Genomic DNA, 19,475 nt, shown 5'->3' with positions numbered 1-19,475 from the left:
TTTGGACTCCTGAGTGCGAGGAGAGCTTTCAGACATTGAAGAAAAAGTTGACCACTGCACCTGTGTTAGTGTTACCTGAGCCGAACGAGCCTTTTGAGGTGTACTGTGATGCATCGTTAAAGGGCCTAGGGTGCGTGCTGATGCAGCATCATAATGTGGTGGTGTATGCCTCACGACAGTTGAGACCTCACGAAGTTAGTTATCCTACGCACGATTTGGAACTCGCTGCGGTTGTGTTTGCCTTGAAGGTGTAGATGCATTATCTCTATGGGGTTAAGTTCCAAGTCTTCTCCAATCACAAGAGCTTGAAATACCTCTTTGATCAGAAAGAGCTTAATATGAGGCAAAGGAGGTGGATGGAATTGTTGAAAGACTATGACTTTGAGTTAAATTACCATCCTGGAAAGGCGAATATAGTGGCGGATGCGTTAAGTCGAAAGTCGTTATATGCGTCTTGGATGATGCTTCAAGAGGAGAAGTTGCTCAAGGGATTCGAGAGTCTAAAAATTGGTGCTCGAGAAGTATCTGGAACCTTGTGTTTGAGCCGATTAGAAATCTCGAGTGACTTTAAGTCCGAACTCCTAAAGGCTCATGAAAATGATGAAGCGTTATGGAAGGTGTTACCGGCTATCGAGCAAGGAAAACAGTGGAGAGTGTCGGAAGAAAAAGATGGGTTATGGAGATTCAAGGGTAGGATCATTGTGCCGGATGTTGGCACTTTGAGGCAAGATATCTTAAAGGAGGCACACAAAAGCGGATTCTCCATTCACCCGGGGAGTACTAAGATGTACCATGATTTAAAGGCGATGTTTTGGTGGCCGGGTATGAAGAATGATGTGGCGGAATATGTTTCAAAGTGCTTAACTTGTCAAAAGGTAAAGATTGAACATCAAAGACCTTCCGGGATGTTGCAACCCTTAGAGGTTCCGCAATGGAAGTGGGAAAGTATTGCAATGGACTTTGTGTCGGGATTGCCAAGGACTAGGACTGGTTTTGATGCTATCTGGGTGATCGTGGACCGACTGACGAAGTCAGTTCACTTTTTACCTGTTCGGATGACTTACACCCTTGAGGAGCTAGCTCGGTTATACATAAAGGAGATTGTGAGACTCCATGGTGTACCTGCTACTATAATCTCTGATAGAGATCCTCGTTTCACTTCGAGGTTCTGGGGTGCATTTCAGAAAGCTTTTGGAACTCGATTAAGCTTGAGTACAGCGTACCATCCTCAAACAGACGGTCAATCCGAGAGGTCGATCCAAACACTAGAGGATATGTTGAGAGCTTGTGTTTTGGACCAACCGGCGAGTTGGGATCGGTATATGCCGTTAGTAGAGTTTGCATACAATAATAGTTACCATGCGAGCATCGGAATGGCTCCGTATGAGGCTTTGTATGGGAGAAAATGTCAATCTCCACTATGTTGGTATGAAGCTGGAGAGAAAGGCTTGTTGGGGCCGGAAATGATAGCTGAGACCACTGAACAAGTCAAGAAAATCCGAGATAGGATGCTTACGGCGCAGAGTCGTCAAAAGAGTTACGCCGATTAAAGGCGGACGCCCTTAGAATTTGAGGCAGGAGATCATGTTTTCCTGAAAGTTACTCCGACCACAGGAGTAGGTAGAGCGATTAAAGCAAAGAAGTTGAATCCTCGATACATTGGTCCATTTCAGATCCTGGAGAGGATTGGGCCGGTGGCGTATCGGGTGGCTCTACCACCCCATCTTTCAAACCTGCACGACGTATTTCACGTGTCGCAGCTTCGAAAGTACACTCCTGATGCTAGCCATGTGTTAGAACCCGAATCGGTTCAGTTAAGAGAAGATTTGACGCTTCCAGTGGCTCCAGTCAGAATTGATGATACTAGTATCAAACGGTTGCGTGGAAAAGAGGTTTCATTAGTCAAAGTGGCTTGGAGTCGAGGCGGTGTTGAGGAACACACTTGGGAACTTGAGTCGGAGATGCGAACGGATTATCCGCACTTATTCTCAGGTAATTGAATTTGAATTTGAATTTTGTGGGCAAAATTCCCAATTAGGTGGGTAGAATGTAAGACCTAGTTAATTAACGGCTAATTAACCCATATATGAGAATTTATTCTAGAAAGCCAAAAATGATATTTTTATGGCTTAATATGATAGAGGAAATTGAGACGAGAATTTCGGTACCAATTTTATGGAAATCGGACCAAGATTGGACCGAACGGGCCAAACCGGTCTAACCGGACCCAAAGTGGGCCCTTGGCCCAACATAACTAAACCAAAACCCTAGTTTTCAGCACTCTCTCTCCTCATTTGAGACACTAAACACGCTGAAATGGAGGCCATGGAGGGAAGAACACTCTCTCAAGTTCTATCTCTCACTTGATCTTCAAACCACCATAACTTTTGATCTAGAGCTCTGATTGCCGCTTCGTTTGCGGCCACACGTTCACCGCGGAGAGCTCTACAAAACCCATACAATTAATCTTGAGGTAAGCCACGTTTTACTGTTCGAAATTCCAGCCCTTGATTTCGAGTTTTATGAGTAAAAATGTTGAGATTTTGGGTTCTTTGATATTATAGGACCCAACTCTCTTGAAGGAGAAGGTTAATCTTGTCTCTTTGGACCTTGGGTGTGATAATATTCTCAAATCTAGTGTAATTTGTTGTTCTATGAGGTTTGGGCATTGAGATGTTGTGTATGGGTATGATGATTGTGGCTTAGGTTGTGTATATGTGAATATTGGAGCTTGATTGGTGATTTTGGAAAGCTTGGAAGAGGGTTTTGTGTGATAAAATCTGTTCTTGGAGGTGTTGATACCTTGAGAGCTTGTGGACAAGTGGTTTGGAAGTGCTCCGATTGAGCTTGGGAAATTGGCTAAGGTATGGTTTCGGTTTCCCGTATCTAATATGTAATGTGGTAGGAAATACTTAGGCTAGAGGCCCTAAGATAGGCATTGAATTGATGATGTTGTGGAATGGTTGAGATATATGATGTGATCATATGTGTGATTATGAATATTGATGCCTTGATTGTGTGATATGTGAGAAAATGCATGTTGTGATATATGCTTGATGAATGATTGAGGTTGAATTGATGGGTGGTGCCATATTGTTGGTGAGTATGATGATTATGTATAATGATGGTTGATTGAAAATTGATATTGTTAGAAATTGGGATGAGAAGGATGTATAACATAATATTGTGTTTATCCTTTGGCCTTTTGATTGAGAAGTGTTAAAATGGTTGGAGGTAGTTTTGAGAATTTTGGTAAAATGTCAATGCGTGAGTTGAGGATGGCTTGTTGTTGAATTTGGTACACTTTAATTGATTTCAAAGAAAAGGGATGAAATTGGCATGTTTTAATTGATTTTGAAAAGAGTTGAAAGTGGCTTGTTTTGAAAATGGCACTTTGTGGTTTTGAATGAAAATATGGTTTTTGGGCATACTTTGACGGGACATAACTTGGACTACGGATCTTTGATTTGTGCCAATTCTGTTTAGAAATGAAATTGGATCCGGGATGTCCATGCCGTTCGAAGAACGGGTGAAAAATGATTTAAAATGAGAGAGTTATGACCGTCGGAAGATTGGGGGTTGAATCTGTGAATTCTGCAGCTTTTAACTTAGAAAATTTTTAGCAGAATGACCCCTCGCGCGTAGGCGCACTTGGCGCGTATGCGCCGTTCTTCGAGAAAGCATCATCCACGCGTGCGCGTGGAGTGCGCGTACGCGTGGCCTTGTTTTCATCCCAAAGTTGATTTTTGAGTTTTAAAAGCCAAACTTCATACTTCTAAGCCTCCAATCTCACCACTTATGTCTTAAATCATTATGATATGCCTAGCATGAGGAAAAGGGCTAGTGAATGTGGTAACTTGCGAGTGAAGCAAGGGAAAAATGAATGATCCATGAGGATCAAAGATGATTATGTGAGATGTGGAGGATGGCGGTGGAAGTGCTTGTTATGCCATGGGCCGAATGGCCGTAATTGTTAATGAATTGGCTGGTTATGGATTTAACCGTGAGCCGGATGGCTGAATTATGCCGTGTGACGGCGGAGCCATATTTATGGCTAAGTATAAATGCATATATGCTGTTGAATGAATTGTGAATGTTTGCACTTCTACCATCGGAGATGAGGGTTTCCCTGGGTAGTAGCAATGGCTAGCCACCATGTGCTCCAGGTTGAGACTCGAAGCTCTGTTAACCCAATGTCGTAAGTGTGGCCGGGCACTGTGAAAGGCCCGGATGAGCTCGCCCCCATAAATATTCACCAGTGATGGTGATGGATAAATATTCACCAGTGAGGGTGATGGATATGGATCATGATTATGATCAAGTTTATGATGAGTATAACTCGAGTTGGGGATGCACGACAGAGGGACAGTCCAATGGTTAGCTACCAGGACTTGTCGGGTTGGCTCTATAACCGACAGATGATATCATCAGCCACTAGGGACAGGCATGCATCATAAGCATACTACATGAATTGTTTGAGATTGCCTATTGACTGCATATTACTTGCTAATTGCCTAAATGCCTTATCTGTTCCTATTTGTAAATCTCTTGTCTGATATAACTGTGTTTGCTATATTATACTCCTGCTGGTGGTTGGGAGGTCTGAAGGAATTGGAAAGGGAAGTATTAGTTAGAATGAAGGATCTTTAGTCAGTTGCCACTTACGGTTTAGCTTGTTTATAAGCTTTGATATTACCTGGAGGAAGTTCTAGGATTGCCTTCGGCTTTCCTCTATTATTATGTATTATATATGTGGAAGCTGTTACCGTGCTGGGGACCTCTGGTTCTCACCCATGCGGATTTTGTGGTTTTCAGATGCAGGACGCGAGGCTTCTTGTTGAGGCATGCTGGAGACTTCTGGATTAGCGAAGATCCTTTGTTCTCGGGACTCTGTTTTGGGTTATATATCTTGTTTAAATACTTTTATCTCCATTAAATAATACAAACTGTGATGACTCCTTCTAGAGGGGATTTTTGGAGAATAGGTTTTCTGTATTTGTGTCCCTTTGGGTTTCCTTTGGGGTTTCTTTATTTTATCATATGTATATATTGCTATGCTCGGACCGGTTCTCTTCGCAGCCGGGTTTTGAGTCTTGATATTCTTGTTTTTGACACTCTTTATATATATGATCTCGCGTTAGCTTATCCCAGTTCGTTACGTTATCGATCGGAGTGTTGCCCGTTCGAGTTACGGTTTTTGTTTACCCCCTTTTTCTACAAAGGCTCCTAGTTATAATCAATTATTCATACTACTATACGTACTAAATTTTTGTTTTAGAGGTCGTAATACCTTGCCATCTCTGAATTATGACTTAAGCATAAGACTTTGTATGGTAGGGTGTTACAAAATACCCCAAATTGAATCTTTGGTTAGCTTAAGATAGAGATTGTGTATCAACTAAGTGTGGGGAACCGTGAGAACTTGGGTTGATAGGGAATGTATTATGATAAATAGGAATTTGGGTACCTACTCATGTAAAACCAGAAAATTTAAAAATCCACATGCATTGATAAGTTATATTTACTTTTCCAAAAAAAATTCCTATAATTAAATAAATAAGATTAGGGGACAAAATTACCCCAATAATGAGTTTAGTAAAAAGATCAATGCACATGTGATGAGATTGGAAATAATTTGATACATGAGTATGTGATACAAAAGTGGAAAAATTGGGTAGCTAGGCATAATTTAAGAATTATATAAGAGTATGTATATGTTAGGTGAGATCTTAGACTAATCAAGGATTTAATTTATAGCTCACTTAGCCATATATATATATATATATAGGATTTGGATCCTCTAAAGTTTGAATTTTACTTTAGAGAGTAAAGTGTGATCTTCTCTCCTTGAATAGTTTCTCTTTCATATTTATTATTGGTCCCACATATGAAATCAATGGTGAGAGATCACACTTTACTATCTAAAGTGAAATTCAAACTTTAGAGGATCCAAATCCATATATATATATATATATATATACCCTCACCTTTGCCTTAACCCCATTACAACCGTGAAAATACCTCATGATGTTTGCATGTGTACATTAAATATTTGTTGATTGGTTAGATGAAGAACAAAGTTTTAGAAAGCATGACTAGAGAAGAATAGAGTGATTAACCCCAAACACTGAGTGATTAGAGTGTGTATACAAATCCAGTGAGGGTTCAATAGCTCATTTCCATATATCCATGTTTGATCACTGTTTATCTTGCAAGTTTGTGAACTCTTTTGATTAACTCAACTCAATTGTGAATGTATTTTAATATGATTTGGCCCTTGGTTGTGCATATGTGATTCCTTGAAAAATTTAACTCAATTTAACCACATGTAAGCTTTATATATCTCGGTGGATAGTAACTAGAATCACATGATTCATTTAGGTAGCTTGCATTTAGATAGATTGCATTGCATAGATTCCACCATTCTACCTTCACTCTTTTTCAGTTTCTCTTGAATTTAGCATGAGGACATGCTAATGTTTAAGTGTGGGGAGGTTGATAAACCACTATTTTATGATTTATCTTGTACTCAATTGAGTGATTTTTATCAAGTCTTTGCTCACTTATTCATATAATTTGCATGGTTTTACAATTCCTTTCTTATTCTGTGATATATGTGAAAACATGTTTCCTATGCCTTAAAAATGTTAATTTTAATTATCCTTTATTACCATTCGATGCCGTGATCTGTGTGTTGAGTATTTTCAGGCTTTACAGGGCAGGAATGGCTTAGAGGACAGAAAGAAAACATGCAAAAATGGAAGAAACGCGCGAAAATAAAGTTTTGAAGGAAATGGCAGCGACGCACGCACATGGATGACACGGACACGTGCCTAGCGCAGAGCACGAGCAACGCGTACGCGTGACAAGAAAAATCTCCAAATGACGCGCACGTGTGACCTGCGCGTACGCGTGACAGACGCCACGTGCAGAAAGTTGCAGAAGTCGCCCCCAGCGATTTCTGGGCCCTTCTCGGCCCAAATCTAAGCCCAAAAACACAGAATAGAGGCTGGATAATGAGGAAATCAAATCATTCATTCAATCATGAAGCATTCATTCAATATTTACAATTTAGTTTTAGATGTAATTTTCTAGAGAGAGAGAGGCTCTCTCCTCTCTCTTAGGTTTTAGGATTAGGATTTCTTTGTTTTCTCAATTTCAGGTTTAATGTTCCTTTAATTTAGTTTCTTTTCTACTTTTATTTATTCTAGCATTCTAGTTTATCTATTTCTCCTATTGATCCCTTTATGTTGCTATTTGATTTATGAATTCTCATATTTAATTTGATTTCCTATTTAATGCAATTTGAGGTATTTCAGATTTACGATTGCTTTCTTTTATTTATGTTATTGATGCTTTCAATTTAATTTAGATTTCTTCTCCCTTTGCTTTGGTTGAGTAATTGATGACACTTGAGTTATCAAACTCCTTGTTGATTGAAAATTGGAATTTGCTGATTAATTTGGATCCCTCTAAAGCTAGTCTTTCCAGTTTGGGCAATTTAAAATCCTCTTAGCTCACTTTTAATTAATTAATTGATTATCTATTATTTTTCCAGGTCTTACAGTGGGAACAACAAGTTCCGAAACGACGCATGGCTTGGTTAAGTTGGGATACTATGTCACGACCTAAGAAGGAAGGAAGTTTGGAGCTCAAGGTTTTTAAAGCACAAAATCTGACACTTTTGGGTAAACAGGTTTGGCAAATTTTTAAACAACCAAATTCTTCTCTAGTCAAAATAATAATAGGTAGATATTTCAAATATGGAGACATTATGTTTGCAGAAATAGGTACCTTGCCATTCTGGGGTTGGTGCAGTATGTTGGAAGGCCACGTGTAATTAAAAAGGGGATGAACCGGAAGGTAGGCTCAGGCAATTGCATAAGGATCTACTTTGACCCATGGTTACCCTCCCCTCTTTATCTGTTCTACATTGTTGATACACTCACACAAAATAAATCTATATTATGGGTTAAAGATATGATGAATTACAGTACATATTTAAAAAATTGAAACAATATGATGTTGCATCCGAATATAATATCGCCTACCTATTTCATCATGTTTCAATCGATCACCGCCCTGCTATCATGCAGCATACCCAAACCTAGAAAGATCTTACGGAATCTTAATGTTACTCCAAGATTAAGTTGTTCTTATGGAAAGCCATTCACAGCCGCTTGTCAGTGCTTCAGTTAATTCATGGTAGATTTTTAATAGCGAGTCTAAACTATCCTAAATGTTAGCAAGAAGAAGAGGTAATCAACCATTGTCTATTCAAGTGTAAAGATGCAATAGAAATTTAGCAAAAAAAAATAAATTTGTTTACTCACCTTCCAAATCTGCAAGACACCTCCTTTTCTCAATGGTGGCAGAGTTTTACTCAGTTGCCTCTCACTGCCCTAGTAGAAGAAAATTGATGGAAGAGGTGGCTGCTCTTTGTTGGATGACTTGGAAAGCAAGAAATCTAAAAATTTACAAAAGGAAGAGTATATCATCGGAATATTCCATCACTACTACTGCAAAACTTGACTCAATTTTTACAGATTTAGACCAAGAAGAAGAACCCTAAAGTTTTGATACTTTTCTTTGTTTCTCTCTTATACTTGTTATAAATGTTTCTTTCACTTTAAGTGAAATTAAAAATCTCCCATCTTTATTTATTTTTCTTTAGTCCTGACTTATGGACCAACTTATATTCCTTTTGATTTTTGGAATATAATTACTACCTTTGGAAAAAATTATTATTATTATTATTTCTTCTTTTCAGATACATATTTTTAGCCCAAAATTTCAAAAATAATTTAACCCAGAAATATCAAGTAACCTACCATTAAGTCTTAAATTAGTCATTTTAGATATATGAGGTCTATACTACTATGCTTATGGTTTGGACTACAACAATAGAATCAGGCTAATTTTAAGCTTTACAAAATGGTAATTTTTGTTATAAAATGATTATATTATGGATGTCCTATTATAGAGCATTATCATACATAATGAAGTATGGAATATCAATGTCCTATCATAATGGAGTATGGAATATTATCAATTAATAGGGAATGAATTTTCATAATATGTTTTCACTAACTAGTAAGTAGGTTAGACAAATAATATCCTACTATTATTTACTTTAAAACTTCATCTATAAATAGATCCTAAAGAGAAGGTTTCAACATACACCAAGAATAATACATAGCAGAAAACAAACATAGCTACCTATCTCAAGTAGTCTTTTGGCTCCTTTGAGAAGAATATTATGTATATAAAATTAGTATGAATGTGTTATGTTATATTGAGTGACGCATGTTGAGAATTAATAATAAAGCTCTTTTTACTCTTTCTTTATAATGTTATCAGCACGAAAACTCTTAAGGTAAGAAATTTCAATTTTGTCAAAACTTTCTCATTTGAAATTTGTACCACTTTATATTTCTTGAAAAAAAAATATTTATCATGGATTATAGATGCTTAAATTCACCTTGACTAAATGGCTCTTGATAATGCCATTATGACAAACAATAATGCAATGCTAAAGGATCGCGCTAGGCAATAAATATCTTACTATAAAAACAAAATGAGAATAATAAAATTGCACGCTACAAAGCTCGACTTATAGCACAAGGTTTCTCACAAAGACCTAGTACAGACTATGAGGAGACGTACTCTCCTGTAGTTGATACAATTTTCTTGAGATATTTGATTAGCTTATATGCATATCATAAGCCAAATATGAAACTAATGAATGTGGTCACAACCTATCTATATGGGTCATTAGATCGTGATATTCTGAAAGTTTCTTAAAGACTAAAGCTATCTGAATCATCCAAAGAGAAATCTTAAGGATTATACTCAGTTTGATTGCAAATATCTTTAGATGGTATAAAGCAATTTGAATGGATGTGGTACAAGCGTCTTACAGAGTATTTGATGAAAAAGTGTACAAAAATAATTATATTTGCCCATGTGATTATATAAAGAAATCTACTTTTGGATTCATCAGAGTTGTTGTGTATGTTGATGATTTAAATCATAGTTGTTAGAACCATGGTTCTGAAAACCGAACCGGACTGGCCGGTTCAACCGAAATAACCGAGAACCGGTCATCTAGCCGGTCTGGGTAACGTCAAAAACCGCCTGACAAAAAACCGGTGAAAAAACTGGTCGAACCGACGGTTAACCGGTGAACCGGAAGAACCGTCCGGTTTTTTAACGGTTTTTGGTTTGAAGGCTGAAATGCTAAACGACGTCGTTTTGGATTAAAAAAAAAAGGGGGAAAACGCGTAAAAATCGAAGGAAGCCCTAGTCAGTTTCCAGTCTCCAGTCCTTCTCCCATCTCCTTCTTTCTCCCGAAACCAAAACGGAAACCCTAGCCTCACCGCCGATCGTCGAAAGCCGCAAGGAGTGAGTCACCGCCGCCGTCCGTCGCAGTCAGGGGAAGCACAGAAGCCTCTCCTCCCAACCCCTAGATCCCCTTCACCAGTTCTCCCAGCCCTAGCCTCACTGCCATATCACCTCCGCCGTCTCAACTACTCGAAGCTGCCGTCCCTACTGCATCTCGTCTCGCGTGCTTCCTCCGTCGCGCAGCTGCTGTTCCGCTGCGCCGGCTCTGCTCCTCTGCTCTAGTTCCGCCGCGCACCACCCTCCTGGGCTCCAGTTCCGTGGCGGTCCAGGCCACCTCTTCTCCAGTTCCGCGGTGGTCCAGGCCACCTCTTCTCTAGTTCTGCCGCGTCCAGCCTTCCGTCGTGCTCCCTCACCTCTGTTCTCTAGAAGAGAAGGTATTTTTTTTACTGTAATTGTTGTTTTAATTTTTCTTCTTCAATTATTGTTGTTATCACCGTGGTCTAGGATTGTTGATGATATTCTTGATTCTGTTATGCTGTTGTTGGTCGGTTGTCTTTAATTTTTTTTACAGTGATTTTCTGTTCTTAAACTTGTTCTGGAGATTATTCAGCTTGATAATTTGTCAATTTGTTGAATGGGAAACTAATTATTGATTTAGTTATGCTGCTTACTACTGATTTTGTATGTTTGCTAATTTTGAATTTCTTGAATGGAAAATTTGTTAATTTTGTTGTGTTTGCTATTTAGTTCTGCTATATGTAACTTCATATCTTGCAACATTAATTTTCGAATGATTCTAGCCCCATGAATGACTGAATAATATCATGAAATATATCTAACATGATGAGAGAGATTTAAATGATAACAGCAAAATATAATCTCAGTTATGGGTTTATAGTTGAAAAATTTATACTGACGATAAATGTATCTTATATTTGGGTTTGGAGGATACATGCACCATAGACACAGTGTTACTCTATTACTAAATGATAATAAGCTTGTCATGTATTGCACAATGCTTCTTTTGCAGGGAACATGAGAGGCAACCCAGAAGAGCATCAGGAGGAAGAACTAGATCTACCATATTTTGATATGGCTACACTTATTTCTGCAACCAACAACTTCTCAACCAATAACATATTGGGAAAAGGCGGTTTTGGAGCTGTTTACAAGGTTGCTCAAATCTGGATATTAGCAACATGGTAGGGAATTTTGATTTGTTGAGATAGGTGCTATGGCCAAATAAGTACATTATTTGAAAGAGTCACTATTTTGTGCCTGTAGAACATTATGGGTTTGTCATTATGTGCGTTTTTTTTTGTTTAGTTATAAACTTTAATGTTTGAAATTTTTTGTGAAGCTCTAATATTAAGTTATGGATAATTTATTATGTGAAATTTTAAATTTTATTAAGTTAGAAATTATTGAATTTATATATTTAAAATTATTTTTAGGTTTTTTAATAATTTTATTTAATATTTAATTAAACCGGTTGAACTCCGGTTGAACTCCGGTCGAACCAGTAAACCATTGAACCAGTAACCTCACCGGTTTATTGACCGGTCCGGTTCTCGCAACCTTGGTTAGAACTAAATTAGTGATCGAATCGGTCAGACTACTGGATCACTGGTTCAACCGGTGTATCACTAGTTGAACCATTGACTCGGCCCTACATAAAAAAATATAAAATAATCCAAAACTTAAAATTAGAATTTAAAATGCATATCTTTACTAGAATTTTAACAACAATCAAGTATCAATATAAAACAGTAACAATATAGAACAACAATATAAATTTACAGCAATAATATCAAAACAACAGCTCTTTTACAGAACATATTCCCTATCCAGCAATATAAATTCATAGCAACAATATAGCACAAAAATTAACAAATTTGAATAATCTTCCAAGAATTAACAAATTATAATCAATAAAATATAATCAACAACAATCAAGAATCAACTAAATCAGTTAATCAACATCAGTTAATCATTTACTCAGTTAATCAAATTATAATATAGTCACTGAATAACTAAAGAAAAATAAAAAAAAAACATACTTGATGACAAGAAAGCAGAACGCGGGCAGAGAAAAGGACAATAACAATATAGAACAGCACAAACACTATAAAAATAGCAACTCAATTCTTGGGCCTATCCACTATCCGACAATATACATTCACAGAACAATATGAAAACAAAACCAACACTATAAAAATAATAGCTCAATTCACCATAATCATATATAAACAGCAACAAATCAACAGATTATAATCCAATAGCTAAATAACTAAGAAAAATTAAAAAGCTTACATGATGATGTGAAGGTAGAATGCGCCGGGGGGGGGGGGACCAAGCACGACGATGTAGAGACTAGCAAGGGAAAAGCAGCAGCGATTGAGCTCTACCGGATGAGGATGCGATGATGACAACGAGAGACGCACATCGACACAGGAGCAAGGAGATGCGACAACACAGTAAAGACAAGCCATGGATGGAGGCAACGACTTAGTGCCGGAGACACACAGGAGTCAAGACGAGATATAAAGGAGCAAGCAACGTGGAAGCAGCAGTGCAATGGCAGATTTGTGAGTGTGAGATAGTGATAGAGACGCTCTGCCTCTAGAGTGAGCTTCAGAGTTCAAAGAGGGTGGGCAGGGTTATGATAGGGGTCCTTTGAGCTAGCATTAGGGTTTTAATTTAAGAAAAAAAATCTTGAAGCAGTCCAGGTTTCTAAACCCGCTAGTTTGCTGGTTTTTACCAGAACTAGCCAGGTCATACCAATTTTCAACATTTTTTCCTTGTCCGATCCTCTTCTTTGCTCAGATTGGTCTCATAACCGGTTGATGAGCGGATAATTTATACGCTTTTTTGCACTGTTTTTAGTATGTTTTTAGTAGAATCTGGTTACTTTTAGGGATGTTTTCATTAGTTTTTATGTTAAATTCACATTTCTGGACTTTACTATGAGTTTGTGTGTTTTTCTGTGATTTCAGGTATTTTCTGGCTGAAATTGAGGGACTTGAGCAAAAATCAGATTCAGAGGTTGAAAAGGACTGCTGATGCTGTTGGATTCTGACCTCCCTGCACTCAAAGTGGATTTTCTGGAGCTACAGAACTCAAACTAGCGCGCTTCCAATTGAGTTGGAAAGTAGACATCCAGGGCTTTCCAGAAATATATAATAGTCCATACTTTGTCCAAGTTTAGACGACGTAAAAGGGCGTTGAACGCCAGTTCTACGCTGCTGTCTGGAGTTAAACGCCAGAAACACGTCACAAACCAGAGTTGAACGCCAGAAATACGTTACAACCTGGCGTTCAACTCCAGAAAGAGCCTCTGCACGTGTAACATTCAAGCTTAGCCCAAGCACACACCAAGTGGGCCCCGGAAGTGGATTTATGCATCAATTACTTACTTCTGTAAACCCTAGTAGCTAGTTTATTATAAATAGGACTTTTTACTATTGTATTTGACATCTTCGGATCATCCTGGATTGTATTTTTGATTCTGTGATCACGTTTTGGGGGCTGGCCATTCGGCCATGCCTGGACCTTTCACTTATGTATTTTTAACGGTAGAGTTTCTGCACTCCATAGATTAAGGTGTGGAGCTCTGCTGTTCCTCATGGATTAATGCAAAGTACTACTGTTTTTCTATTCAATTCAACTTATTCCACTTCTAAGATATTCATTCGCACTTCAACATGAATGTGATGAACGTGACAATCATCATCATTCCCCATGAACGCGTGCCTGACAACCACTTCCGTTCTACCTTAGATTGAATGAGTATCTATTGGATCTCTTAATCAGAATCTTCGTGGTGTAAGCTAGATTGATGGTGGCATTCATGAGAATCCGGAAAGTCTAAACCTTGTCTGTGGTATTCCGAGTAGGATTCCGGGATTGAATGACTGTGACGAACTTCAAACTCGCAAGTGCTGGGCGTAGTGACAGACGCAAAAGGAGGGTGAATCCTATTCCAGTATGATCGAGAACCTCAGATGATTAGCCGTGCTGTGACAGAGCATTTGGACCATTTTCACAAGAGGATAGGATGCAGCCATTGGCAAGGGTGATGCCTCCAGACGATTAGCCATGCAGTGACAGCGCATCGGACCATTTTCTAGAGAGGATTAAAAGTAGCCATTAACAATGATGATGTCCTTACATAAAGCCAGCCATGGAAAGGAGTAGGATTGATTGGATGAAGACAGCAGGAAAGCAGAGGTTCAGAGGAACGAAAGCATCTCTATGCGCTTATCTGAAATTCTCACCAATGATTTACATAAGTATTTCTATCCTTATTTTATTATATATTTTCGAAAACTCCATAACCTTTTGATATCCGCCTGACTGAGATTTACAAGGTGATCATAGCTTGCTTCATACCAACAATCTCCGTGGGATCGACCCTTACTCACGTAAGGTTTATTACTTGGACGACCCAGTGCACTTGCTGGTTAGTTGTATCGAAGTTGTGAATAAAAAAACAATTTATTAAGACGTGCGTACAGAGTTTTTGGCGCCGTTGCCTGAGATCACAATTTCGTGCACCAAGTTTTTGGCGCCGTTGCCGGGGATTGTTCGAGTTTGGACAACTGACGGTTCATCTTGTTGCTCATATTAGGTAATTTTCTTTTTGTTTTATTTTCAAAAATTTTTAAAAATCTTTCAAAAATTTCTCCTTTGTTTTCGAAAAAAAAAATTTTTTTAAATAAAAATATTTTCAAAAATATATTTTTCTTCAGAATTTTTAAGAATGAATTCTAGTGTTTCATGAAGCATGTTGAAGCCTGGCTGGCTGTAAAGCCATGTTTAATTCTTCTATGTAGGGAATGTCAGGCGTGTCATGTCTGAGTTACATACTAAAGCTTGGCTGGCTATTAAGCCATGCCTGACCCTTTGATTGGAGCTTTAGACTAAAGAGCATAAGATTCCTGGAATTCATATTAAAAATTTTGGAATCCTTATTTTTCTTTTTCAAAATGATTTTCGAAAAAAAATTAAAAGAAAATACAAAAAAATCATAAAATCATAAAAATAAAAAATATTTCATGTTTCTTGTTTGAGTCGTGAGTCAGATTTTAAGTTTGGTGTCAATTGCATGTTTTAAAATTTGCATAAAATTTTCAAAAAACTCATGCATTCATAGTGTTCTTCATGATCTTCAAGTTGTTCTTGGTAAGTCTTCTTGTTTGATCTTGATGTTTTCTTGTTTTGTGTCTTTTCTTGTTTTACATATGCATTCTTGCATTCATAGTGTCTATACATGAAAAATTTTTAAGTTTGGTGTCTTGCATGTTTTCTTTGCATTAAAAATTTTTCAAAAATATGTTCTTGATGTTCATCTTGACATTCAAAGTGTTCTTGGTGTTCATCTTGACATTCATAGTGTTCTTGCATTCATCACATACTTTGATCCAAAATTTTCATGTATTGAGTCTTTTTCATGTTTTTCTCTCTCATCATTAAAAATTCAAAAAAATCAAAAAATATCTTCCCCTTTTTCTCTCTTAAAATTTCGAAAATTGGATTTGACTTTTTCAAAAAATTTTAAAATCTTGTTGTTTTTATGAGTCAAATCAAATTTCCAATTTAAAAATCTTATCTTTTTCAGAATCTTTTTCAAAAATCAAATCTTTTTCATTTTTCTTAGTTATTTTCGAAAATTTTAAAAATATTTTTCAAAAATCTTTTTCTTATCTTTATCACATAATTTTCGAAAATAACATCATCAATTAATGTTTTGATTCAAAAATTTCAAGTTTGTTACTTGCTTGTTAAGAAAGATTCAAACTTTGAGTTCTAGAATCATATCTTGTGATTTCTTGTGAATCAAGTCATTAATTGTGATTTTAAAAATCAAATCTTTTTCAAAACTAATTTCAATCATATCTTTCCAAAAATATCTTTTTATCTCATCTTTTTAAAACATATCTTTTTCAAAAATTTGATTTTAAAATATCTTTTCTAACTTCTTATCTTCTTATCTTTTCAAAAATTGATTTTCAAAATTTGTTTCAACTAACTAACTAACTTTTTGTTTGTTTCTTATCTTTTTCAAAACTACCTAACTAACTCTCTCTCTCTAATTTTCGAAAATATCTTCCCTCTTTTTCAAAAATTCTTTTTAATTAACTAATTATTTTAATTTTTTATTTTAATTTTTTATTTTAATTTTATTCCTAATTTTTGAAAATTACTAACCTTTTTCAAAAACCATTTTCGAAAATCACTAACTCTTTTTTCATTAAAAAAAATTTCGAAAATCCTCTCTCTCTCTGAGTTCATATTTTCTCTTCTTCTTTTCTTCTACTCTTCTTTTCTTCCACTCACCTAAAGGGAACCTCTATACCTGGGTAAAAAGGATCCCTATTATTATTGTTTTTCTGTTCCTTCTTTTTCATGTGAGCAGGAGCAAGGACAAGAATATTCTTGTTGAAGAATATCCAAAACCTGAAAGGACTCTGAAGAGGAAACTAAGAGAAGCTAAATTACAACAATCCAGCAAGCACCTTTCAGAAATTTTCGAACAAGAAGAGGAGATGGCAGCCGAAAATAATAATAATGCAAGGAGGATGCTTGGTGACTTTACTGCACCTAATTCCAATTTACATGGAAGAAGCATCTCCATTCCTGCCATTGGAGCAAACAATTTTGAGTTGAAACCTTAATTAGTTTCTCTGATGCAGCAGAACTGCAAGTTTCATGGACTTCCATCTGAAGATCCTTTTCAGTTCTTAACTGAATTCTTGCAGATATGTGATACTGTTAAGACTAATGGAGTAGATCCTGAAGTCTACAGGCTCATGCTTTTCCCTTTTGCTGTAAGAGACAGAGCTAGAATATGGTTGGACTCTCAACCTAAGGATAGTCTGAACTCTTGGGATAAGCTGGTCAAGGCTTTCTTAGCCAAGTTCTTTCCTCCTCAAAAGCTGAGTAAGCTTAGAGTGGATGTTCAAACCTTCAGACAGAAAGAAGGTGAATCCCTCTATGAAGCTTGGGAGAGATACAAAGGACTGACCAAAAAGTGTCCTTCTGACATGCTTTCAGAATGGACCATCCTGGATATATTCTATGATGGTCTTTCTGAATTAGCTAAAATGTCATTGGATACTTCTGCAGGTGGATCCATTCACCTAAAGAAAACGCCTGCAGAAGCTCAAGAACTCATTGAGATGGTTGCTAATAACCAGTTCATGTACACTTCTGAGAGGAATCCTGTGAGTAATGGGACGCCTCAGAAGAAGGGAGTTCTTGAAATTGATACTCTAAATGCCATATTGGCTCAGAATAAAATATTGACTCAACAAGTCAATATGATTTCTCAAAGTCTGAATGGAATGCAAGCTGCATCCAACAGTACTCAAGAGGCATCTTCTGAAGAAGAGGCCTATGATCCTGAGAACCCTGCAATAGCAGAGATAAATTACTTAGGTGAACCTTATGGAAACACCTATAACTCATCATGGAGAAATCATCCAAATTTCTCATGGAAGGATCAACAAAAGCCTCAACAAGGCTTTAATAATGGTGGAAGAAACAGGTTTAGCAATAGCAAGCCTTTTCCATCATCCACTCAGCAACAGATAGAGAACTCTGAACAAAATACCTCTAATTTAGCAAACTTAGTCTCTGATCTATCTAAGGCCACTGTAAGTTTCATGAATGAAACAAGGTCCTCCATTAGAAATTTGGAGGCACAAGTGAGCCAGCTGAGTAAAAGGATCACTGAAATCCCTCCTAGTACTCTCCCAAGCAATACAGAAGAAAATCCAAAAGGAGAGTGCAAGGCCATTGAGTTGATCACCATGGTCGAACCTGTAAGGGAAGGAGAGGACGTGAATCCCAGTGAGGAAGACCTTCTGGGACGTCCAGTGATCAATAAGGAGTTTCCCCTTGAGGAATCAAAGGAATCTGAGACTCATCTAGAGACCATAGAGATTCCATTGAACCTCCTTATGCCCTTCATGAGCTCTAACGAGTATTCATCTTCTGAAGAGAATGAGGATGTTACTGAAAAGTAAGTTACCAAGTATCTTGGTGCAATCATGAAGCTGAATGCCAAATTATTTGGTATTGAGACTTGGGAAGATGAACCTCCCTTGTTCACTAATGAACTGAGTGATCTGGATCAACTGACATTGCCTCAGAAGAAACAGGATCCTGGAAAGTTCATAATACCTTGTACCATAGGCAACATGATCTTTGATAAGGCTCTGCGTGACCTTGATTCAGGGATAAACCTCATGCCCCTCTCTGTAATAGAGAAACTGGGAATCTTTGGGGTGCAAGCTGCTAAAATCTCATTAGAGATGGCAGACAATTCAAGAAAACAGGCTTATGGACAAGTAGAGGACGTGTTAGTAAAGGTTGAAGGCCTTTACATCCCTGCTGATTTCATAATCCTTGATACTGGGAAGGATGAAGATGAATCCATCATCCTTGGAAGACCTTTCCTAGCCACAGCAAGAGCTGTGATTGATGTTGACAGAGGTGAATTAGTCCTTCAATTGAATGAGGACTCCCTTGTGTTTACAACTCAAGGTTACCCTTCTGTAAACATGGAAAAGAGGCACAGTAAGCTTCCCTCAAAACAGAGTCAACCAGAGCCCCCACAGTCAAACTCTAAGTTTGGTGTTGGGAGGCCACAACCAAACTCTAAGTTTGGTGTTGAACTCCCATATCCAAACTCTAAGTTTGGTGTTGGGAAGTCTCAACAATACTCTGAACATCTGTGAGGCTCCATGAGAGCCTATTGTCAAGCTATTGACATTAAAGAAGCGCTTGTTGGGAGGCAACCCAATTTTTATTTATCTAATTTTATTTTTCTTGTTCTTTCATGTTTTATTAGGTTCATGATCATGTGGAGTCACAAAATAAATATAAAAATTAAAAACGGAATCAAAAATAGCAGAAGAAAAATCACACTCTGGAGGAAGACCTTACTGGCGTTTAAACGCCAGTAAGAAGCATCTGGCTAGCGTTCAACGCCAGAACAGAGCATGGTTCTGGTGCTGAACGCCCAAAATGGGCAGCATCTGGGCGTTTGAACGTCAGAATTGCACCCTGGAGAAGAGCTGGCGCTGAACGCCCAGAACAAGCATGGTTCTGGCGTTCAACACCAG

At 37.6% G+C, this 19,475-nt stretch overlaps 1 protein-coding gene and 1 non-coding gene across 2 annotated transcripts in view; one reads left to right on the top strand and one right to left on the bottom strand.

The window, feature by feature from the left end:
• Positions 1-11,550, top strand: part of LOC148570247 (uncharacterized) — a 29,730-nt gene extending 18,180 nt beyond the window's left edge. Inside the window, exon 2 of the mRNA XM_088506926.1 lies at positions 11,375-11,550. Coding sequence (XP_088363052.1) covers positions 11,375-11,550 — 176 coding nt within the window. The remainder of the gene's footprint in view (positions 1-11,374) is intronic.
• A 5,738-nt stretch (positions 11,551-17,288) lies between these two features.
• Positions 17,289-17,396, bottom strand: LOC148570246 (small nucleolar RNA R71). Its single transcript, XR_015880320.1, has one exon. It is a non-coding gene; the product is annotated as a small nucleolar RNA R71 (small nucleolar RNA).
• Between the last annotated feature and the right edge of the window lie 2,079 nt (positions 17,397-19,475).

This window comes from Arachis ipaensis, chromosome B3 (assembly GCF_059453495.1).
Source record: "Arachis ipaensis isolate K30076 ecotype BB chromosome B3, ASM5945349v1, whole genome shotgun sequence".
Taxonomy (NCBI): Eukaryota; Viridiplantae; Streptophyta; class Magnoliopsida; order Fabales; family Fabaceae; genus Arachis; species Arachis ipaensis.
Note: the sequence above shows the minus strand (reverse complement) of the source record. Positions and strands in the feature narration are given on the sequence as shown.